The sequence below is a fragment of the Narcine bancroftii genome, chromosome 1, assembly GCF_036971445.1.
Source record: "Narcine bancroftii isolate sNarBan1 chromosome 1, sNarBan1.hap1, whole genome shotgun sequence".
Lineage (NCBI taxonomy): Eukaryota > Metazoa > Chordata > Chondrichthyes > Torpediniformes > Narcinidae > Narcine > Narcine bancroftii.
Genome location: NC_091469.1, coordinates 493,667,147 through 493,692,209, shown reverse-complemented (window position 1 = coordinate 493,692,209; position 25,063 = coordinate 493,667,147). Strand labels below are relative to the sequence as shown.

At 50.4% G+C, this 25,063-nt stretch overlaps 1 protein-coding gene across 1 annotated transcript in view; it reads right to left on the bottom strand.

Moving 5' to 3' along the window:
* LOC138752014 (plectin-like) overlaps positions 1 to 21,856 on the bottom strand; it is a 168,924-nt gene extending 147,068 nt beyond the window's left edge. Inside the window, 5 exon segments of the mRNA XM_069915172.1 lie at positions 6,684 to 6,799; positions 18,734 to 18,900; positions 21,301 to 21,348; positions 21,350 to 21,394; positions 21,784 to 21,856. Coding sequence (XP_069771273.1) covers positions 6,684 to 6,799; positions 18,734 to 18,900; positions 21,301 to 21,348; positions 21,350 to 21,394; positions 21,784 to 21,843 — 436 coding nt within the window. The 5' untranslated portion in view covers positions 21,844 to 21,856.
* Between the last annotated feature and the right edge of the window lie 3,207 nt (positions 21,857 to 25,063).

Sequence of the window (25,063 nt, the reverse complement as noted above, 5' to 3'; positions counted from 1 at the left end):
CATTTGGAACAGTAGAAATACAAGAGATAATAAAAAATTTACCAAATAATAAGACACCAGGAGAGGATGGACTCCCAATAGAATTCTACAAAACATTTAAAGACCTAATAATACCGCCCCTCCTGGATGTAATCAACCAGATTGATGAGACACAAAACTTACCAGATTCATGTAAAACAGCAATAATTACAGTGATACTAAAACAAGGGAAAGATCCACTCTCACCAGCGTCATATAGACCAATATCTCTGCTAAACACAGATTATAAGATAATAGCTAAACTATTAGCGAACAGATTAGCAGAACAGGTACCGAAAATGGTAAATTTAGACCAAACTGGATTTATCAAAAAAAGACGCACAACAGACAATATTTGTAAATTTATTAACTTAATTCATGCAGTAGAAGGAAATAAAGCACCGGCAGTAGCAGTTGCTTTAGACGCAGAGAAGGCCTTCGACAGAGTAGAATGGAATTACTTGTTCAAAGTATTGCAAAAATTCAGTTTACCGGAGAAGTATATTAATTGGATTAAAGCATTATATAAGGGACCGTTAGCGAAAGTGACAGTAAATGGACATGTATCAAAGCAATTTAACTTAAGCAGGTCAACGCGGCAGGGATGCCCACTATCACCATTATTGTTTGCGCTAGCTATAGAACCACTAGCAGAATCGATAAGAAGAGATAATAATATAAAAGGAATAAAAATAAAAGACAGGGAATATAAAATCAGTCTGTTTGCGGATGATGTGATAGTGTACTTAACAGAACCAGAACTATCAATAAAAGAACTATATAAGAAATTGAAGGAATATGGAGAAGTGTCGGGATACAAGATAAACGTAAATAAAAGTGAAGCAATGGCTATGAATAACGCGGATTTCTCAAAATTTAAGGAGGAATCCCCATTCAGATGGCAAACGCAGGCAATAAGATACCTAGGTGTGCAAATAAACAAAAATCTAGGCCAATTATATAAACTCAATTACAATCCACTAATGAAAAAATTACAGGACGATTTAGAGCATTGGAAAGAGCTACCATTAACACTGATAGGAAGGATAAACTGTATTAAAATGAACATTTTTCCAAGGATACTATACTTATTTCAGGCATTGCCAATACAACTGACAGAAAAATTCTTCAAAGAGTTAAAGAAAATAATAAGGAGATTTTTATGGAGAGGGGGGAAACCGAGGATAGCACTAGACAAATTAACAGAATGGTATAAACAAGGAGGCTTACAATTGCCAAACTTCAAAAATTATTATAGAGCCGCACAATTAAGGTACCTATCAGATTTTTATCAAACAAGGGAAAAACCAGACTGGACGAGACTAGAATTAGATAAAATAGGGGAAAAGATACCTGAACACATATTATATAAATGGGACGAAAAATTGGTACAACATAGAACTTCTCCAGTATTACACCATCTCCTCAATATATGGAAGAAGATTCATGTAGAAAGAAATAAAATAAATTACCAAATACCAAAACTAATATTGACGCAAAATAAGCTACTCCCTTTTACAATAGACAACCTTGCCTTTAGAAAATGGGAAAAAAAAGGGATTAAAAGAATAGAAAATTGTTTTTCAGGAGGTAGATTCTTATCCTTTGAACAAATGAGAGATAAGTACAATATAACGGGAGATACAGCGCTGGCATATTACCAACTGAGATCCTACTTGAAAGATAAATTAGGAAGCAACTTGAGTTTACCAGAGGGAAGTAACCTTGAATATGTGATTACAGATACAATGTTAATCAAAAGATTTATAAAAAATATGTATATTAAACTGCAAGAAAAGGAAAATGAGGAAACAAATGGTAAAACTAAACAAAAATGGGAACAAGATTTAAATATAAAGATAAAAAAGGAAACATGGGAGAAGTTATGCTCTGGAACGATGAGAAATACAATAAATACGAGGCTGCGTATGATACAATATAATTGGTTACACAGACTATACATTACACCGCAAAAGTTAAATAAATGGGACCCAACAGTATCTGATAGATGTTTTCGATGTAAAAAAGAAATGGGAACAACAATTCATGCAATCTGGACATGTGAGAGAGTAGAAAAATTTTGGGATGATCTCAATCAGATATTAAATAAAATAACAGAAAACAATATACCAAAGAATCCAGAGATCTTTCTCCTAAGTAACATAAAAAATAAAGAATTTGGAATTGACTTGGAGGATGCACAAAAAAGATTTGTTAAGATAGCCCTAGCTGTAGCAAAAAAATGTATTATGTCAACCTGGAAATTGGAAGATAATTTGAAAATACAACAATGGTATATAGAAATGAATAAATGTATTCCATTAGAAAAAATAACATATAGTTTAAGAAATAATATTGAAATATTCGAACAAGTATGGGAGCCTTACATTAAATACAATAGCGAAAACCTACCGGGAACAAACATTACCTAAGTTGATGGAAGGAGAAGAAAAGAAAAGAATGGACTCAGTAGAATTTCTGGTGTATTTTTGTTGAATGACAACATTGTCTAACTGAATTAATGCAACCTAGATTGTATAACTAAAATGGATGAGAGGGGGGGGGGATGGGGGGGTGGCTTGGGAGGAGGGAGGGGGGAGGGAGAAAAAGTCACTGTAAATGTGTGGAAAAGAAAAAGTGTATATCATGGCTATTGTGATTTATGGTGTGAAAAATAAAAAATTTAAAAAAAAAAAATATAAAATTTAATCTGCCATCTACATGGTAGCGTTGCTGTTACAAAAGGGGACATGGTGTGGGCCATTTGTGATGGGAGGGGGAGTGGAGTTGGGGGCATAGGCAGAGGTGACATATATGTAAACTGGAGGGTCAGATAAACTTTCCACCATTGGAGAGGATTCTTAAGTACAGTCTACTCAAGGATAGTCAGCATCTTAACTAATGAGGGCATTCTTAAATCAAGCAAATTATTGGAAATAAGAGATATTAAATCTTTATGAGAAAGTTGTAAATCAAAAAATAAATCGAGGACGTTTGCCTCAGGGATTTGCAGAAAGTCAGGGATCTGAGAATAAACAAGTGGTTCTCAACCTTTTTCTTTCCACTCACATCCCACCTGAAGTAATCCCTCTGCCATCGGTGCTCTGTGATTAGGAAGGGATTGCTTCAGGTGGGATGTGGGTGAAAAGAAAGTTTGAAAACTATCTTTTTAATCCTCCCTCATTAACTCGTTATGTGTACCGTTTCAGATCTCCAAAGGAAATGGGCCAATGACAATTTTTCTCAAGCCAAATATTTCAGTAACAGTTGGGTCCAGAGCAGTGATTCTCAACCTTCCCTTCCCACTCACATCCCACCTTAAGCAATTCCTTACTAATCACAGAGCACCGATGGAAGAGGGATTACTTAAAGTGGGATGTGGGTGGGAAGAAAAAGGTGGAGAATGAATGGAATAAATGAAATGTCTGACTAGTAAATATCTAGAAAAATGCATGTTTGGTAAGTTAAATTTTACCACCAATTGTTCAAAGGAAGTAAAATTGTTATGAATATAAAGGTCTTTGAAACATTTAATACCCAATCTGTCCCTGTCATTGAAGATGGTATCTTGCAACAAAGGTTGAAAAAGGTGATTAGATATAACATGACAGGCAAGGGGAAAATCCTGAAATCTGAAAAACCTAAATTGGGCCCATATTCTCAAACTATGTTCAAATATCGGATATCAGTTAACTTAGATAAAGAGAAACACAAAAAAAATCCTAAAATTTCCATCACAAGTTTTCTTTGTACATTTTAATTCCATTTCTACCCATGAAGGACGGTCGACCAATTGGTCAAAATGTAACTAAAGAGTCAACTTCCAAACAATGACGGCCCAATAATCAAATCTAAAACTGGGGAAGGCCAGTCTGCCATCTCCTTCGACGTTGTGAAGATGAGCTTTATTTTAGCAGGACGTTTCCCCTGCCAAATGTTGGAAGGAATAAGCGAGTCAAGAGAATTAAAAAAGATTTAGGGATGAAAAATGGTCCGGACTGAAAAAGGTAAAATATGTTAAAAGAGTTAATAGAACCAATCAGTGAGAGTGATAAAGGCGACCATCTCGATAATAATAATTTAACCTGATTCAACTGGGAAGAAACATTTCCTTAGAAAGATGTTTATAGCTCTTAGTAACTGAAATGCTGGGATAAGTAAATTAATTCTTAAAAGGAAAATTAAATAACTTGGTGTAAAACCATTTAAAGGTTAAAGTTGACTTTTATGCTGTTTCAACTTGTACCCAGAAAACTGACTAACATGAGAAAGCGAAGCCAGTGAAACTTGGTAAAGAAACGTCTGGATTAGAAACAAAATGCAAAAGATCACCTGCGTACAAGGAAGCCTTGTGTTCCACATCGTCCCGATGGATCCCTGTAAAACCTCTACTTTCACAAAGAGTAAATGCTAAAGGTTCCAATACCGCGTCAAAAAGTAATGGATGTAAAGGACAACCCTGACGAGTCCCCGCTGAAGATGAAAAGGATTTGACACTTGTAAACGAGTAAGAACTGAGGACAAGAGAGACTGGGAACAGGATTGAACCGTCCATTCTCGGCTGAGGTTTGGGACCCTCATCTGATTAATTCGACCTTCCTTTGTGCATGACCCTGTTTATTCCAATTTAAAGTGGTCCATAGAGTACATATGACTAAAGTTAAATTGTCTCGTTTTTACTCTGATATAAATCCTCTCGGTAACAAATGTAAAATTGCTGAAGCTTCTTTGGTTCACATTTTCTGGACTTGCCCTCCTTTAGAAAAATTATCGGTGATTCTTCAGTTCAAATTAGAAACCTTGCCCTCTAATTTATTTTTATAAAGGTCGTGGTTGAAGAGGCGGAAGGATGGGTCAGTAAGTTTACATATGACACAAAGGTTGGAGGAGTTGTGGATGGAGCTGAAGGTTGTCGAAGGTTACTAAAAGATGTGATCAGGATGCAGATTTGGGCAGAAAAGTGGAAGATGGAGTTCAATCTGGATAAGTGTGAGATGATGCATTTTGGAAGGACAAACCAGAAGGCTGAGGACAGGGTTAATGTTTGGTTACTTAAGAGTGTGGATGAACAGAGGGACCTTGGGGTCCAAATCCATACACCCCTCAAGGTTGCCACACAGGTTGATAGGATAGTTAAGGTCTATGGGATGCTGGGCTTCATTAATAGGGAGATTGAGTTCAGGAGTAGAGAGGTCATGTTACAACTCTACAAATCTCTGGTGAGACCCCACTTAAGAGTCTTGTGTTCAGTTCTGGTCACCTCATTATAGGAAGGATGTGGAAGCTGCGGAGAGGGGGCAAAGGAAATTTACCAGGATGTTGCCTGGTTGGAAAATAGCAGAACTGGGACTTTTCTCTTTGGCTCATCTTCCCTGATGGTGGCAGAGTGAAGGGGCCCGGCCTGGGTGGTCGTGGATTTTTGAGGATATAAGTTGCTTTTTTAAGATCCTGCCTCATGTCGATGTTCTCGATGGAGTGAAGTCTGGTGCCTGTGATGCTGCAGCCAAGTTAACAGCCCTCTGGGGTTTATTCTTGTCCTGAGAACTGGCGTCTCTGTACCAGACAGTGATGTAACCACCCAGAATCCTTTGCACAGTCCACCTGTCGAAGTTTTCAAGAGTTTTAGGTGACCTACTGAATCTCTTCGGTGACACCTCACAAAGTCCAGCTGCTGGGGTGAACCTTCTTCACCTTTGCATCAATATGGAGGCTCCAGGACAGATCCTCGGAGACTTTGACACCCAAGAATTTGAGATTGACCACCCAAGTCACTTGTGAGGCCACTTTCAGGAGCTGTGGCCTGAATCCTTGATCCTCTACACATCAATGTCCTGAAGAGCCCTGTCCATAACCCTATCTGATATTTAACCTTTGGATTAAATCCATCTCCACCACATCTATATCCTGCACTGCCCTTTGAAAATTCTCTTCACCATCCATAACTCCACTATTTGGTGCGGTCTGCAAACTCAAGAATCAGTCCCTTCCATTTTCACCCAAATCATTTCAACTCCATCTGCTGTTTGTCAGTCACTTCCCTGTTGATCCAGCTCACACTGGCCCTAGAAAACCTTCCATACACAATGGCTCCAATTCCACCGGCATCTGCCACGCAGTTAAAACACTTACATCTACATCGTTAATATAAACAGCAAACTACGAGGACCCAGCACCAGGCCTTGTTGGCCACATCCATAAGGTGGAGAGGGTGAGGGTGTGAGAAAGAGAGTGTGAGACGAAGAAATAGTGAGAGACAGGGATAGATAGAGTGTGTGTGAGAGAGATAGAGAAAGAGACAGAGTGAGAGAGGGAGAGAGAGAGAGAAAGGTCGGGGGCGGAGAGAAAGAGGAAGGGATAAAGAAAGAGAAAAGAGAGGGAGAGAGGAAAGGAGAAAGAGAGAGGGGGAAGGGAGTGAGAGAAAAAGAGTGGGAGAGAGGAGAGGGGAAGGGAGAAAGAGGGAGAGAGATGGAGAGGGAGAGAGAGAGAGGGAAGGAGGGAGGGAAAGAGTTATGAGAGAGAGAGAGAGAGAGAGAGAGAGAGAGAGAGAGAGAGAGAGAGAGAGAGAGAGAGAGATGGGGGGAGGGAAGTACACAGGGTTGGGAGAGCGTTGAGAGGGCGAGTTACACAACAGAGCAGACAGCAAAAACAAATCCAATTGATTTTACCTTCAGGGTCAAGCAGTCGAGTGACGCCGAGCTCCTTCTCAGCCACAGTGAAGGCTTGCTCCAGATTCTCCTGGTTCCTCTGCCGATAAACCTTGTTCATGTCAATCAACAAGGGCCTGCATGGAGAACAGATACACAGTCATGAAAAGAGGGAGCAAGAGAGTGGGGGCACATGAAGGGTGGGGAGAGGGGAGGGGTGTGGAGGGGAAGGGGGGATGGAGAGGGGGAGGGGGAAGAGGGGAGGGGAGGGGTGGAGAGAGGGGAGGGTGATGGAAAGAGGGAGAGAGGGATGGAGAGAGGGGGTGGAGAGAGGGAGAAGGGGTAGGGAGGGGAATGGAGAGAAGGAGAGGGGATGGAGAAGGAAGGGGTGGATGGAAAAAGGATGGTAAAGGAAGGAAGGTGGATGTCTAAAGAAGGAGAGACAGGGAGTGAGGTGAGATGTACAAATCAAGGAGGGAAATGGAGGGAGGGATGAAGGAGATGGATGGGAGTGGGGAAGGATAGGAGGTCCAGGGTAGAGATGCAAACATTTCAACACTTTCTGGATGAAGAAACATCTCGTCTGTGACGAGATAGAGGGGGTGAGGATGGAGAGGGTGAGGGTGTGAGAGAGTGTGAGACGAAGAAATAGTGAGAGACAGGGATAGATAAGAGTGTGTGTGTGAGAGAGATAGAGAAAGAGACAGTGAGAGAGGGAGAGAGAGAGAGAAAGGTAGGGGGCGGAGAGAAATAGGAAGGAATAAAGAAAGAGAAAAGAGAGGGAGAGAGGAAAGGAGAAAGAGAGAGGGGGAAGGGAATGAAAGAAAAAGAGTGGGAGAGAGGAGAAGGGAAGGGAGAAAGAGGGAGAGAGATGGAGAGGGAGAGAGAGAGGGAAGCCAACTGGAAGTAACTTCCAGTCCAGACACCATATGACTATAGACCCTGAGAACATTCCGGAACATGCATCTTTGGCCAAGCTATTCTAGGACTAGGGCTAGGGTGGGGACAGACACAGACTGACCGGTGGGGACAGACGTGACTGATTGGTGGGGACAGACATGACTGACCAGTGGGAATGGACATGACTGACTGGTGGGGACAGACAGAGGAGACCAGAACTGGTCAGCTTCTGTATTCCAAACCATCAGCCACTGCTGCCGGGCACTGTCCCCTGACTGATGCACTGTCCAGCAGGTGACCAGCTCAGTGCGAGCCCCTGGCTGTTTCAGTAGCATGTCGAAATTCCACCTCATGCAAAGGGTTTGGAGCATTCAGGCAACTTGTCAAAGAGAACAGAAGCTAAACCTTGCCCTAAGGCTCATCCAGAACCAGCTAACACATGCAGGAGGGTGGAGACTGGGAGTGGAGAGAGGGAGGATTAGAGAGAGAGTGTGTTGTTAAGGGCTAGGTTGAGGGACAGAGACAGTCAAGGGGAGAAAGGCTGGTTTGAGAGGGAGGGGGTAGAAAGAGAGAGAGAGGGAGAGCAGGAGAGAGAGAAAGAGAGAGGGAGTGGGAGAGAGAGATTGAGATGGTAGAAAGAATGAGGGAGAGGGGAAGAGAGAGATTGAGGGAGGGGAGAGAGATTGAGGAAGAGGGAAGAGGGAGGAAAGTTAGAGCAAGGTTCAAGGAGAAAAGGAGGAATAACTATTGCAAGATGAAGGGAATGTGGTAGAGAATGAGGGAGAGAGAGGGAGGGAGGAAGGGGGAAGATGGGGAGAGAGAAGGGAGAATGAGAGGAGGGAGAGGAGGTGAGAGGTAGGAGAGGAGAGAGGGAATGAGGGGAGATAGAGGAGAAGGGGAGAGGGGATGTGGGTCCAAGGGGGAGAGGAATGAAGGGATGGGAAGAAGGTGGGGGGACTGGGGGATGGAAAGGAGGGGAGAGGGTGAGGGGAAGGGAGAGGAGAGGGAGGGGAAAGTGTGAGGGGAATGGGGGAGGGGATGAGGGGAGGAAGAGAAGAGGATGGGGAGATTGGGAGGGAGGGAGAGGGGAAAGGGTGGGGGGAGAGAATGAGGGTGGGGAGGGAAGATGGTGGGGGAGAGGGGAGGGCATGGGGATGAGGGGAAGGGAGGGGTGAGGGTGGGGGAGATCCGAGGGTGGGGGAGATGGGGAGGGGCGAGGGGGAGGGAGTGGTGGTGAGGAGAAGGGGTGTGGGGCAGACAGAACACACAGGTCCTAGGCGAGCGAGCAGGTCGTGCTTACACCTCTGTGAGCCGCAGGGAATAGACTGTTCCAAGCTCCGCGTTGCCAGAGTGGGGAGAGGCAGGAGAGGGCAGTTCCTCACACAGCATCACCACACGGTCATCAGGCTCCGACAGGGACTTCGACCCCGACCCCGAGGAGCTGCTGAAGTGATGCCTTGTCCTCCTCCTCCTCCTCCACTTCAGAGAGTCTAACATGCTGCCTCTGAGCTTCCTCCACAGACCACGGCAGCTCGATCCATGTGGGGCAGCAGCTGGGTGCGTTACAGCCAGAGGCAGCAAGGAGAGAAGGAAGGTGGGGTAATGGGAGGGGGGGGGGTCTCTCCCTTCTTGCAGGTAACGTTTTCTATCTGCCACTCCCTGTGAAAGCAGCCAGGGCTCATTGCAGCCAAGGCACTCCCTGCAAAAATGACATACCCCTGCTCCAAGACAGCATCCCAGGGACAGGTCCAAACATGGCAGAGCATACACACCCAGGTCTGGGCGGGCTGAGAGAGGTGCTCCAGCACTGGGACAGAAGGGCAAGAGGCAGAGAGAGAGGGAGAGACAGGGAGAGAGGGAGAGGGAGAGAGAGGGTGGGGGTAGAGAGAGAGGGGGAGAGAGAGAGAGGGGGAGACGGGGGGAGAGAGAAAGACAGAGAGAGAGGGGGAAAGAGAGGCAGAATGAGAGAGAGAGGGAGAGAGAAAGACGGGGGGGGAAGAGAGAGGCAGAGTGAAAGAGAAAAAGTCCAAGAAAAGGTGGCAACGGTTGGCGTAGCGCTTAGTGCATCACCGTTACTGCGCCAGTGATCGGGACCAGGGTTTGAATCCCGCGCTGTCTGTAAGGAGTTTGTACGTTCTCCCCGTATCTGCGTGGGTTTTCCCCGGGGGCTCCAGTTTCCTCGCACCGTTTGAAACGTTCCGGGGATGCAGATTAGGATTAGGGTTAGGGTAGGGAACGATGGGGAGAGGGAACAATGGGGGAACAGTGAGGGGAGGGAATAGTAGGGGTTGGGGAAGGGTAGGGCTGTGGAATGGTGGGGGTGGGGAATGGTGCGAGTGGGGAATGGTGGGGGTGGGGAACGATGGGGCAGGGAACAGTTGGGGGTGGGGGGTGGGGAAGGGGAATGATATGGGGAGGAACAGTGGGGGTGGGGAAGGGTAGAGGTGGGAAACGGTGGGGTAGGAAACGGTGGGGGTGGGGAAGGGTAGGGATAGGGAAAAGTAGGTGGTGAGGAATGTTTGGGGGAGAGGAATGTTGGGGGGTGGGGAATGGTGGGGTGTGGAACGATGGGGAGAGGGAACAGTGGGGGTGGGGAAGGGTGTGTGAGGGTATATGAGAGGTTGTGATGTGTGTGTGTAAGTGGGTGGGTGGGTGTAACAGTGTGTGTGGATGTATGTATGGGGTATGTGTGTCTGGGTGGGTGTGTGAGTGGGTGTGTGTATGGGTATGTGTTTCTGGGTGGATGTGTGTGTGATTGGGTGGGTGAGAGTGTGGGGTATGTGTGAGTGGGAGGGTATGTCTGGGTGTGTGTGTGAGTGGGTGGGGTGTGTGTGAGTGGGTGGGTGTGTGTGTGGGGTCTGAGTATGTGGGAGGGTATGTCTGGGTGTGTGTGTGAGTGGGTGGGGTGTGTGTGGGGTGTGTGTGAGTGACTGTGCGTCTGAGTGGGTTTGTCTCTGTGTGGATGTGTGGGTGGGTGTGTGTGAGTGGGTGGATAAGTGTGTGGGGTGTGTGTGTGTCTGGGTGGGTGGGTGAGTGTGTGGATGAGTGTGTGGGCTGTGAAAGGGGTGTTGTGTCTGGGTGGGTTTGTGTGTGTGTGTTGATGTGTGGGTGGGTGTGTGTCTAAGTGTGTGGGGTGCATGTGTCTGGGTGGGTAGATGTGTGGGGTGTGTATGTGAGTGGGTATTTTTGTGTGTTTTTGTGTGAGGTGTGTGTCTGTGTGTGAGTGGGTGCGTGTGTGAGTGGGTGGGTGAGTGTGTGTGATTGGGTGTGTGTGTGAGTGGGTGGGGTTGTGTGAGTGGGTGGTTGGGTGTGTGAGTGTGTGCAGTGTGTAAGTGGTGTGTGTGGGTGTTTGTGTGAGTGTGTGGGTGTGGGTATGTGTGTCTGGGTGAGTATATGTGGGTGTATGTGTGAATGTGTGACTAGGTGTGTGTGTGGGTGTGTGTGAGTGTGTGTTGGTATGTGTGTAAGTGTAGGGGGTGTGTGTGTCTAGGTGGGAGTTGGTGAGTGTGCGTATGTGGGGTGTGTGTGAGTGGGTGTGTGTGAGTGGGTGAGTGTGTGAGTGTATGTGTGAGTGTGTGGGATGTGTGAGAGTGTGGGGTGTGTGTTTAGGTGGGTGTGTGTGTGAGTGTATTTGTGTCTGGGTGGGTTTGTGGGTGTGTGTGAATGGGTTGTGTGAGTGTGTGGGTGTATTTGTGTGTGTAAGGGGTGTGTGGTGTGTGAGGGGTGTATGTGTGAGTGTGTGCAGTGTGTAAGGGGTGTGTGCGTGGGCATGTGTGTTGGGTGGGTTTGTGGGTGAGTGTGTGTGTGTGAGTGTGTGGGGTGTGAAAGGGGTGTGTATGGATGTGAGTGTGGTGTGTGTATGTTTTGAGTGTAAGGGGCATGTGTGTGTCTGGGTGGGATTTTGGGTGTGTGTGTGTGAATGTGTTGTGTGAGTGTGTGGGGTGTGTGTGTCTGGGTGTGTGTGTGTGAATGTGTTGTGTGAATGTGTTGTGTGAGTGTGTGGGGTGTGAGTGTGTTTTTGTGTGGGGTGTGTGACTGGGTGGGTGCATGTGTGAGTGGGTGGGTGAGTGTGTGTGTGACTGGGTGGGTGTGTGTATGAGTGGGTGGTGTGTGTGTCTGTGTGGTGTATGTGTGAGTGTGTGCAGTGTGTAAGTGGTGTGTGTGGGTGTATGTGTGAGTGTGTGTTGTGTGTGTAAGTGTAGGGGGTGTGTGTGTCTGGGTGGGTTGTTGGGAGTGGATGTGTTTGTGCGTATGTGGGGTGTGTGTGAGTGGGTATGTGGGATGGGTAAGCAGTGTGTGAGTGGGGTGTGTCTGTGGGATGTGTGTCTGTGAGCATGTGGGGTGTGTGTGTGTCTGGGTGGGTTTGTGGGTGTGTGTGTCTGGGTGGGTTTGTGGGTGTGTGTGTCTGGGTGGGTTTGTGGGTGTGTGAATGGGTTGTGTGAGTGTGTGTGGGTGTATGTGTATGTGCGGGTGTGAGGGGTGTATGTGTGAGTGTGTGGTGTGTGTAAGGGGTGTGTGTGTTTGATGGGTTTTGTGTGTGTGTGTGTGACTGTGTGTCTAGGTGGGTGGGTGAGTGTGTGGGGTGTATCTGTGAACGTGTGGGGTGTGAAAGGGGTGTGTATGTGTGGGTGTGTGTTTGTTTGAGTGTAAGGGGCGTGTGTGTGTGTGTGAATGTGTTGTGTGAATGTGTGTGTGCCTGGGTGGGTGGATGAGTGCGTGGGTGAGTGTGTGGGAGTGTAAGGGGTGTGTGTCAGTTGGTGTGTGTGTGTGGGGTGTGTGTGTCTGTGTGGGTGTGTGAGTGTGTGTATGGGGTACGTGTGTATCTGGGTGTGTGTGTGGTGTACGTGAGTGTGGAGTGTGTAAGGGGTGTGTGTGTGCAAGCGTGTGTGTGTCTAGGCATGTGTGTGTCTGGGTGGGTTTGTGTGTGTGGATGTGTATGTGAAGTGTGTGTGTCTGGGTGGGTGAATGTGTGAGTGGGTGGGTGGATGAGTGTGTGTGATTGTGTGTGTGAGTGTATGGGGTGTGTAAAGGGTGTGTGTGTGGGGTGAGTGAGGGTGTGTATGTGAGTGTATGTGTATGGGGTGTGTATGGGTGTGTGGATGTGTGAGTGTGTGGGGTGTGAAAGAGGTGTGTATGTCAGTGGGTGTTTTTGTGTGAGTGTGAAGTGTGTAGGTGTGTGTGAGTGGGTGTGTGCGTGTGTGAGTTGTGTAAGTGGTATGTGTGTGGGCAGTGTGAAGGATGTGTGTGTGAGCATGTGGAGTGTGTGTCTAGGTGGGTGTGTGTGAGTGTATTTGTGTCTGGGTGGATTTGTGGGTGTGTGTGTCTGGGTGGGTTTGTGGGTGTGTGTGTTGGTGCATGTGTAAGTGTAGGGGGTGTGTACGTCTGGGTGGGTTGGTGGGAGTGGGTGTGTTTGTGCATATGTGGGGTGTGTGAGTGGGTGTGGGAGTGTGTGCGTGAGTGTGTGGGATGTGTAAGCAGTGTGTGTGTGGGGTGTGTGAAGGGTGTGTGTGTGAGTATGTGGGGTGTGTGTGTGAGTGTGTGTTTGAGTGTCCGGGTGGGTTTGTGGGTGTGTGTGGATGTGTGGGTGTGTGTGTGTGTGGGGTGTATGTGTGTCTGGGTGGGTGTGAGTGTGTGCGTGAGTGTATGTGTGAGTGTGGGGTGTGTGTGTGAGCATGTGGGGTGTGTGTGTGAGCATGTGTGGTGTGTGTGTGTGTTTGAGTGTAAGGGGCGTGTGTGTATCTGGGTGGGTTTGTTGGTGTGTGTGTGCCTGTGTGCAATGTGTGTATCTGGGTGTGTGTGTGTGAATGTGTTGTGTGAGTGTGTGGGGTGTGTGTGTGTCTGGGTGGGTGGGTGAGTGTGTGGGGTGTATGTGTGGGTGTCTAAGGAGTGTGTGTCAGTTGGTGTGTGTATGTGGGGTGTGAGTGTGTGGGGTGTGTGTCTGTGTGGGTGTGTGTGAGTGGGTGGTTGGGAGTGTGAGTGGGTGGGTGGGTGTGTAAGTGTGTGTGTGAATGGGTGTATGGGGTGCATGTGTGTCTGGGTATGTGTGTGGGTGTTTGTGTGGAGTGTGTAAGGGGTGTGTCTGTGTGGGTGTGTGTGTGTCTGTGTGTGAGTGGGTGAATGTGATAGGACAGATTCTATCACCAATGTGTCTATGTACAGATGGTCATGTAGGATGACTGTGATTGGCTGAGAGTGTAGCACCACCTACTGGCAGGTCTTAAAGGATTGCTCCTAGCCAGACCAGGTCATACTGAAAAAGCCTTGGTTTGGATCAACAAGTCTTTGGTTCTTTCGACGCGCTCTACAATTTTATTAACTAAAAGTTTTGAAGGGTTGGAGCGTATCCTACAGCTGGGACACCTCAACATCGACCCACAGTCAGCTACAGCCTCGAATGACTTTAATCACTGGGTGAGATACTTCGAAACACACTTACAACTCTCTGACCCTGCCGTGATAGAGGACAACCATCGACTACTAATATTGATGACTCTGGTGTCCCCAAGAGTCTACCAGAGCATCCAGGACGCGACCACTTACGCCACAGCCATGAAGGTGCTGAAAGGGCTCTACGAGCGACCGGTGAACACGGTCTACACTCGGTACAAACTTGCAACAAGGAGGAAACAGCCCGGGAAGTCCTGTAGAGCTGATATTCAGTCACTAAGGGCAATGGGCAGGGACTGTGCCTGCACAGACAGAACTGCTGCGGAGACGACAGATGATCTCATTCGGGATGCCTATGTGGCCGGGGTTCGATCGAATGAGGTGAGGCAGCGCTTGCTAGAGCACGGGGGAGAAAACCTAGAGGACATGATCCAGATCGCAGAGACGATGGAGGCTGCGATCTTAAGTATGGACATGTACTCTCGGGGTTGGAAATCACCCTCTGATGTGAGTAGGATGCCCTCCCTCTACCCTACTACTGCCGCTACGCTGCCCGATGCAACCCCAAAGTGTTATTTCTGCGGGAGGAACAAGCACAGCAGGTCCCAGTGCCCGGCAAGAAAAGCCAGTCACTTTGCTGTAGTCTGTCGTTCCAAAATGACCACCATCAAACACAGTGCCTCATGTGAAGCCCAACCGCCACTCTCCATTTCAAACACTTCTTCCTCAAAGCTCTCGTCCAATGAGAGCAAGGGCTCCACCACGCAGCAGCGCCTGACGTCACGGGGCAGACGCCGAGCGCGGAAGGTACAACCCACCCTCACGACAATGACGTTCACCCTACCTCACGAATCAACGTCCGACCAGGTCCCAGCCCCGACCTCAACGGCTGCCGCTGCCAACCAGGGACCTGCTGCCGACTGGGGGCCCGCCACCACCGAGGCAGCTGACCAGGTAATCACCGCCGCTACCGACTAGGGACCCGCCGCTGCTGTCAACCGGGGACCTGCCACCACAACCGACGATGCCAACCCGGTACCAACCGACGCTGCTGACCGGGGACCCGACGCTGCCAACCAGGGACCCACTACCGCTGACCGCCCCACTGCCGACGGCAAGCAGTGACCCCCAACACTTACCGTTGGCTGCAGGCAGCAACACCACCTCCCTGGCACTGTTTTTCCAGGTCCCACTGTTTGTGTGACGTCATCACGCAGGTCTCCACTGTCCTCATTACAAGTCTCTGCATCAATAACCCTCGACCAGGACTTCCCCCAACCCCTCACAAAAGCAATGGAACTGATTAACGTGCATGGACACTATACCTCTTGCTTATTTGACTCTGGGTCAACTGACAGTCTTATCTGCACGGACCTGGCCCACTGTTGCGGACTAACTATTCTCCCCACTACACAGAGAATTTCATTGGTGACCAGATCGCACTTGACTGGGGTAAAGAGGTACTGCGTGGCGACCCTGAAAGTCCAGGGCATCACATTCACAGACTTCAAACTATTTCCTGCACTGCTGGGACTGGATTTTCAGTGCTAGTTTCAAACCATTTCCCTGCACTTTGGGGGGCCTCACGCTCCACTCTCTGTCTGTAACCACTCCACCCCGGGAACCTCCCGCGCCCTGGGGCCTCACCTGTAGTTTCTCCACCCTCTGAATTGCTCCACCGGCACTTTTCACAATTCTCGCCCCTGGCTGGAAGCCTGTGACCACCAAAAGCCGGCAATATAGTTCTGAACACAGGAAATTTATCACAAATGAGGTGTGCAGACTGCTGGATGAAGACATTATCGAACCTAATTCAAGTCCATGAGGACCCAGGTAGTGGTTGTTAAAAACGGGGAGAAGCCGCGGATGGTGGTTGACTATAGCCACTTGATGCTCCTGGATGCGTACCCCCTTCCACGGATCACGAATGTGGTGAATCAGATCGCCCAATACTGTGTATTTTCCACCATTGACATGTTCAGCCTACCATCAGCTCCCGATCCGACGAGAAGACCGACCATTCACAGCCTTCGAAGCAAATGGGCGGCTGTATCAATTCCTCAGGTTACCCTTTGGGGTCACAAATGGCGTCGCGGTCTTCCAGCGGGAAATGGACCGGATGGTGGACCAGAATGGGCTAACTGCTACTTTCCCGTATCCGGACAATGTCACCATCTGAGGCCATGACACAAAGGATCAAGATGTCAACCTTGAGAAATTTGTTCAGACTGCAACTCAGCTGCACTTGACCTACAATTTCGACAAGTGTGTCTTCCGGACCACTCAGCTCGCAATTCTGGGTTGTGTGGTGGAGAACAGGGTGGTGATGCCAACCCTGACCGCATCCATCCCTTCATGGACGCCACCCACCCCCCCCCCCCCCCCCCACCACACCCAGAAGGATCTCAGACGTTGCCTGGGCTTTTTCTCTTACTATGTCCAATGGGTTCCACACTATGCTGACAAGGCACGGCCACTCATTAAGACCACCTCCTTCCCCCCCTGTCAACTGAACCCAGAGCGGCCTTCGACCGCATCAAATTGGACATCGCTGCTGCAACGCTGCATGTAATCGACGAGTCGATTCTGTTCCAAGTCAAGACCGATGCGTCCGACTTTGCACTGGCGGCCACTTTGAACCAGGTCGGCCGGCCGGTAGCCTTCTTCTCCAGAACCCTTCAGGGTTCTGAGAGCCGACACTCCTCTGTCGAGAAAGAGGCCCAGGCCACAGTCGAAGCAGTACATTGTTGGAGACACTACCTCACTGGCAGGCGCTTTACGCTACTGATCAACCAACGCACGGTCTCCTTCATGTTTATCAATACCCAGCGAGGTAAAATCAAGAATGACAAAATCACCAGGTGGAGAATCGAGCTCTCCACCTTTAATTATGACCTACTGTATCGGCCAGGTAACCTCAATGATCCGCCAGGTACGCTCTCCAGGGGGACTTGTGCCAACATACAACTGGACAGGCTGCAGAAACTCCATGAGGAGCTCTGTCATCCAGGGGTCACTAGGTTCACGCACTTCGTTAAGGCTCACAACCTGCCCTACACGGTCGAGGAGATTCGCTCCATGAACCGAGCCTGCCTGGTGTGCGCTGAGGGCAAGCCCCACTTCTTGTGTCTGGAGAACACCCACGTCATCAAAGCCACCCACCCCTTTGAGCGTCTCAGCGTAGACTTCAAGGAGCCCCTACCGTCGACCAACCGTAACACCTACATCCTTTCGGCCATCGACAAGTACTCCTGCTTCCCGTTCGCTGTGCCCTGCTCGGACATGACTGCCTCCTCAATTATAGAGGCCCTGCACAGCATCTTCACCATCTTCGGGTATCCCAGTTACATCCACAGTGACAGGGGGTCCTCGTTTATGAGCGCAGAGCTGCGGCAGTACCTTCTGGAGCGTGGTATTGCTTCAAGCAGGACCACCAGCTATAACCCACGCAAAAGAGAGAATGCCACCGACTGGAAAGTGGTTACGGTTGCCCTCCAATCCAAAGGTCTCCCCACCTCTCGCTGGCAGGATGCGCTCACTAGTGTCCTACACTCCATCCACTCCCTCCTATGCACCGCGACCAATGCCACCCCCCATGAAAGGATGTTCTCTTTCCCGAGGAAATCCGAGTCGGGTACGACCATACCTGCATGGCTCACGGTTCCCGGTCCAGTCGTTTTACGACGCCACGTCCGGTACTCTAAGAACGACCCCTTGGTTGACCGAGTAATGCGAACCTGCATTATGCCTACATTGAGTACCCGGACGGACAGGAGGACACAGTCTCGGTAAAGGACCTAGCCCAAGCCGGATCAGACACAGCAGTGCCTTTAACCCAACCTCCCACTATTCCTTCTCCCCCAGGTCATGTGCTTGAACAGAGGAACCAGCACCACCCCACCAGCTCAGGCCAGACAGTCGACAACGCCATTGGGGAATTGAGCGAAGCAGTGGCCGCATCCGGTGACATGACTCTGGTGACCCCAATCCCGGTGCCATGGCGGTCACGCCGGATGGTCAGGCCCCTGACCGGTACAAGCCCTTAACCTCCCATCCACCCTGGTGTCGGTTCTCAAAGAAGGGGTGAATGTGATCGTACAGATTCTATCACCAATGTGTCTATGTACAGATGGTCGTGCAGGATGACTGTGATTGGCTGAGAGTGTAGCCCCACCTACTGGCAGGTCTTAAAGGATTGCTCCTAGCCAGACCAGGCCATTCTGGACTGGTCGACCTACTTGTGATATGCTCCAGTCTTTTAGTTAATAAAAGCCTTGGTTTGGATCAATAAGTCTTTGGTTCTTTCGACGCACACTACAGTGGGTGAGTGTGTGTTTGAGTGGGTGGGGTGAGTGGGTGGGTGGGTGTGGGAGTGTGAGTGTGTGGGTGGTGTGGGTGGGTGGGTGTGGGAGTGTGAGTGGATGGGTGGGTGTGGGTGTGTGAGTGTGTGTGAGTGAGTGGGGGGTGGGTGTGTGAGTGGGGTGTGTGTGTGAGTGGGTGTGTGTGTGAGTGGGTGGGTGGGTGTGGGAGTGTGAGTGGGTGGGTGGGTGTGGGAGTGTGAGGGTGTATGTCTAGGGTGTGTAAAGGATGTGTGTGTGTGGGGTGGTGTGTGTCTGGGTGGGTGAGTGTGTGTGTGTGTGAGGGGTGTGAGTATGAGAGGTGTGTGTGTGGGTGGGTGGGTGTGTGGGTGGGTGGGTGGATGTGTGAGGGGTGGGTGTGTGAGGGGTGTGTGAGGGTGGGTGTGTGAGGGGTGTGCACACCTGCTTGGGGTGTCAGCCCCATACCTGTGACGGTGAATCACAGCATTGAAGAGTTTGCCGTCCCTCCAGCTACTGCTGAAGTTGTCGCAGCGCAGGCCCCGATAACCTTCCACCATCCTCTGTGACCACAGCAGCAGCTTCTCCTTGGCCGTCATATCTTCTGACTGACCGCTCACTTGGATGTCCGATATCTACCGACACAAGACACAGGGTCATAGCTCCTGCCACATTGCCCAGTCCTCGCGCTGCACAACCTGGTCACGGCCAAATGGACCAACTACAACCCCCTGCTCCAACCTCGACAGGGCCCAGGGAGGGAACCGGGGGCACGCTTCAGGGGAGGGGGGGTGGAGAAGGGAAGGGAGCGATGGGAGGAAAGGGAGTTTGGAGTTGGGAGGGAGGGTTAGAGAGGGGGAGGGGTGGAGAGGTGAGGGAGGGATGGAGAGGGAAGGGAGGGATGGGTGGAGTGGAGAAAGAAGGGAGGGGAGGGGGGAGGAGAGGGAAGTGGAGGGGGGGGGGGTGGCCAGGCACAATTCCAGTGCTATCTATAAATTGTCTCAGGTCACTCGTTTGAGTGCTACTGGTACCAGGTAACCCAGTACTACCTGTCGCATGGTCAGGTGGTCAGTGACTAAACCTCTCCCCCACCAGGCTTGCCTGGTGCGGAGGGTGGTTAGACACCCTGCAGGATGTAAAACAAGACCTCTCGAAGGCGGAAGAACCCTCTTGTAGGGTCAATGGCCATCGAGCAAACACATGCCGTGAAGTGCAGAAAGGGCATCCCTTTCATTGAAGCTTGGTCTGGCCATTCACTGCAACAGATCTTCCCCAGGCGTCTTGGACCTCACCATGCTGCTGGATCCAGGAGGGGATGTCAAGAGAGTGGGTCTAGACCTGTGCAACCCCCTACTCACCTAAATCCATTCACACACATGCTGTTCCTTTCTGAGGAGTGGGGGTATCCTCATATAAAAACACCCCCAAACTAACTGAAAGGAACCATCACCATCCTATGGAGAGAAAACCAGAAGGAAGGTTTGCCGATAACACCACAGTGGTCGGCAGAATCACAATAAGCCCGTGTACCAGAGGGGGGATGGGTCAGGTCATGTGTACCGGAGGGGGATAGGCCAGGTCACGTGTACCAGAGGGGGATGGGCCAGGTCACGTGTACAGGAGGAGGATGGGTCAGGGTCTGTACGTGTACTGGAGGGGAATGGGTCAGGTCACGTGTACCGGAGGGGGATGGGTCAGGTCACGTGTACAGGAGGGGGATGGGCCAGGTCACGTGTACAGGAGGGGGATGGGCCAGGTCACGTGTACAGGAGGGGGATGGGTCAGGTCACGTGTACAGGAGGATGGGTCAGGTCACATGCACAGGAGGAGGATGGGTCTGTTCTTTGCGTTGCTACAAACAACAACAACTTTGTGCTCAGTGTTAGCAAAATGAAGGGACTGATCGTGGACTTCAGGAGGAAGTCAGGAGAACACGATCCAGTCCCCATCGTGGGCTCAGTAGTGGAGAGGGGTCAAGAACTTCAAATTCCTGGGTGCCAACATCTCCGAGGATCTGTCCTGGAGCCTCCACGTTGATGCAATCACAAAGAAGGTTCGCCAGCGATTGGACTTTGTCAGGTGTCACCAAAGACTCTGGAAAACTTCCACAGGAGGACTATGGAGAGCATTCTGGCCAGTTACATCACTGCCTGGTGTGGAGGCGCCAACTCTCAGGACAAGAAAAAACTCCCGAGGGTTGTTAACTCGGCTGTGACATCACAGGCTCCCGACTTCACTCCGTCGTCTTAATAAAGCACCTACATGAGGCGGGGTCTTAATAAAGCAACCTCTGTCCTCAAAGAACCCAGCCAGGCCGGGCCCTCTTCAATCTGCTACCATCGGGCGGAAAAGGTACAGGAGCCTAAAGACAAGTCCCCAACGGCACAAGGACGGCTTCCCCCACCCCCATCAGATTCCTCAACGGACAACCAACCCCTCACTTTCTCTTCCCTTTGCACTGATTTATTTATTTTAAATGTAATTTTTGGCAGAGTTTTCTCCGACGCTGCTACACAACAATAAATTCTGATTCTGAGTGGGAGGGGAGGGTGGAGAGAGGGGTAGGCCGAAGAGAGGGAGGGAGAGGGGAGGGGAGGCGGGGAAGGGAGAAGGAGACATGAGGAAGGGAGAGGGAGGGAGGGAGGGGGAGGCAAGGGAGGGAGAGGGAGGGAGAGGGGAGTGGTGGGTAAGAGAGAGGAAGGGAGACGTTCAGTGGGGAAGGGAGACGTGGAAGGGAGAGGGAGGGAGAGGGGAGGCAAGGGAGGGAGAGGGAGGGAGAGGGGAGTGGTGGGTAAGAGAGAGGAAGGGAGACGTTCAGTGGGGAAGGGAGACGTGGAAGGGAGAGGGAGGGGGAGAGGGGAGGCAGAGAAGGGAGAGGGAGGGGAGAGTTAGAGGAGAGTTAGGGAAGGGAGTGGGAGGAGAGGGGATGCACACACACTGACCATAGGACCGAAGGTCCGTGACACGCACTGACCACCAGATGGGGGTCCGGGACATGCAGTGACCATCAGTCAGGGTTCGGGACGTGCACTGACCTGGAAGTGCAGGATGATGGTCCAGATTAGCCCCAGGGTGAGTTTAGGGGTTCCCATCGGCGATGTCATCATTTCGGATGTTCACCAGGCGGACCTGTGGGAATCAAGGTTAGAGTGGCCATACCTAGGGTCCTGCCATAGGGGTAGAAGGCTCCAGGAGGGGGAGAGGGGGTCCCTGTCACGGGGAGGATGGGTCGCAGGAGGGGGAGAAGACGTCCTAGCCTGGGGAGAGGAGGTCCTGGCATGCGAAGAGAGGGTCCAGGCATGGGGAGAAGGAGTTCTGGCATGGGGACAGGGGGTTCCCGCCATGAGGAGAGGGGGCCCAGCCCACGGATGATGGAGTCCAGCATGGGGAGAGGGGGTTCCCGTCATGTGGAGAGGGCCCCACGTGGTTTGAGAGAGAGACCCCCCAGGGACAGGGATACGGACCCCTCAGCTTGGGGAGAGACCCGCAGGGATCACCCATCCAGCTAGTCCCTGTACCTGCCGGTGCTTCAGGTAATCCAGCGCGATGCCCACGTTCTGCAGCTTGTGGAACCTCATCCGTCCCTTCTCACGGGGCTGGGGGAAGAAATGACCCTCACTCGGGTGGGAGACCTTCCCTCATCCCAACTCCATCCCCTCTTCACCCTGCCACCCTCCCTCCCCTCAAACACCCTTACCCCTCCCCTCCTCTCCACATCCTCACACTCACACACCCTCACCCCCTCCGTTCCCTTCATACCCTCACTCCCCTCATTCACTCACCATCATTCCTCTCCACACCCTCTCCCTCAGACACCCTCACCCCTCCACACCCTCACCCCTACCCCTCCACTCCCTCACCCCACCCCTCCACTCCCTCACCCCCACCCCTCCACTCCCTCACCCCTCTCCACAATTTCACTCGACCATGAACTACACACCTCCATCCCCTGTACAAAAGCCTTTTGTTTCTTTCTTTACCACAGACCCAACCATTCTCTGTCCTCCCCCTCCCTCCTCCATCGGGCAGAACTTGTTCCCACCCTCAATAGCTTCTCCTGTGACTCATCTCACTTTCTACAATTCAAAGGAGTAGCCATGGGTCCCAGCTCCACCTGCCCACACAGGTGTTCCTGTTGTGGCCTTCTCTACATCAAGGAGACTGGGCACAGTCTGGGAGATCACTTCTCTGAGCACATTAACCCCATCCGCACCAGTGACAAGGACCTCCCAGGGGCCAACTACTTCAGTTCTGCATCCCACTCCCATAGCCACACGTCTGTCCATGGCCTCATGTACTATCCCACCAGACCACCTGTAAATTGGAGGAACACCACCTGATCTTCCGTCTGGACGGCATTAACATCCGACTTCTCGGGTTTCTGATGGTCTCCAATCTTCCTACCCTTCCCATCCCTCCAGCTCTCCACCCCCTTCCCTCACAGAGCCATCCCACTTCCCCCCATTTCTGCTGTGCCCTCCCTCCCTCCTACCCGCGGGCCTGTGCTCTTCCACCTGCCCCTCCACCCCACCATTTTGTTCAGTCTCCTGCAGACATTTTTCCCGACCGTTATGAAGGCTCAAGCCAGAAATTGGTTCTGTATCTTTATGTTTGCTGCATAAAGTTCACAGTTCAACCCGCTGAGTTTCTCCAGCGTCGTGTTTTTACTCCACCCATATAGCCTCAGTAGCCGAGCCCTCTGGTCTGTCCTGCCTGAGCACAGCTGTGATATTTTCCCTGACGAGTGGTGCCACTCCTCCCTTTCATCGCTCCCTGTTCTATCTCGTCTGAAGCAACTGAAGCCTGGAACATTGAGCTGCCAGTCCTGCCCCTCCTGTAACCAAGTTTCACTAATGGCCACCATGTGATAATCCCACATGCCAATCCACGCTCTAAACTCGTCTGCCTTTCCTACAACACTCTTTGCACTGAACTAGATGCACCTGAGAGCATTTTCACCACGTACAACCCGGTGACTCTAACGGTGCATGTAATTTTCACATCATCTTTTCCCTCCTCCTCTCCTCTATCTGCTCTATCACTCTGGTTCCCCTCCCCCTGCAAATCTAATTTAAACCTACTGGCCCAGCACCAGCAAACCTTCCCGCAAGGATATCAGTCCCCTCCAGTTCAGATGTAAACCATCCCGTCGGAACACGTCCCACCTTCCCTGGGAGAGCCCGATGATCCAGAAACCTGAAGCCCTCCCCCCACATCGTCTTTAGCCACGTGGTAAGCTGCATTATCTCCTATTTCTAACCTCACTAGCACGTGGCATGGGCAGCAATCCTGAGATCACTAACCTGGAGGTCCTGTCCTTCAACCTAGTGCCTAACTCCCTGAACTCTCCTTGCAGGACCTCCTCACTCTTCCAACCCACGTCATTGGTCCCTACATGGACCACAACATCTGGCTGCCCACCGCCCCTCTCCTGAGAATGCCGTAAACTCGATCTGAGATATTTTAGACCCTGGCACCATAGTGGCGACAGACCACCTGGGATATTTGATCTCCTCCACAGAACCTCTTATCTCTCCCCTAACGATGAAATCCCCTATCACTACAGCTCGCCTCCTCTCCTCCCTTCCCTTCTTAGCCACAGGTCCAGAATCTGTGCCAGAGACCTGATCTCCATGGCTTGTCCCCAGTAGGTCCCCCACCCCCATCAGTATCCAAAATGGTATACTTGTTATTGAGGATAATGGCCATAGGGCAGCCATGAACTGTCTCTTCCCTTTCCCTCTCCTGACTGTCACACATTTACTCTCCTCCTGCCTCCTACGTGTGATAGCGTCCCTGTAACTCCTGCCAATCACCCCCTCTGTCTCCCGAATAATCCGGAGTTCATCCAACTCCAATCTCTAACCCTTCTCTCTTTTATTCTTTACATTTGTATTTGCGCGCTACTTTCATACTTCATCTTCTCCCTCTGAGTTTTGTAGTTGCCGTCTGCAAGTTTTCAAGAACGACCTCCCCCTTCTACACCCAGATGCTTCACATAGGTAAAGGGTAAACATCTCCTCAACTATTTTGCAACAAACACAGTTTGGAGCAGTGTTTCCACTCACCCCATGTTGCAATGGTAACTAGGTGAACAAACGAACTGATAAACGTCTGCCCTGCTTATCGACCTCCCTTTGATGGTCCCCCCCTGCATCTCATTCTCAGCCCCCACTCCAAGCCATCAAGAACCAGGCTGATTGGTGTGGAACATCTCAAACCTTCCCTCGCATCGAGAAAAAGGCTCAGGACAAAACATTGCTCTCTCCCGAGCTCGCTCCATTTCCCAACAATATAACATAACATAACAATTACAGCACGGAAACAGGCCATTAGGCCCTTCTAGTCCGCACCGAACCAAACACCCCTTTCTAGTCCCACCTCCCTGCACAATGCCCATAACCCTCCATCTTCTTCTCATCCATATACCTGTCCAACCTTTTCTTAAATAATACAATTGACTCCGCCGCCACTATTTCTCCCGGAAGATCATTCCACACAGCTACCACTCTCTGAGTAAAGAAGTTCCCCCTCATGTTACCTCTAAACCTCTGCCCCTTAATTCTTAACTCATGTCCTCTTGTTTTAAACTTTCCTCCTCTTAACGGAAATAGTCTATCCACATCCATTCTGTCTATCCCTTTCATAATCTTAAATACTTCTATCAAATCCCCTCTCAACCTTCTACGCTCCAAAGAATAAAGACCCAATCTGTCCAATCTCTCCCCATACTCCAGATGCTTAAACCCAGGCAACATTCTGGTAAACCTTCTCTGCACTCTCTCCACTCTGTTTATA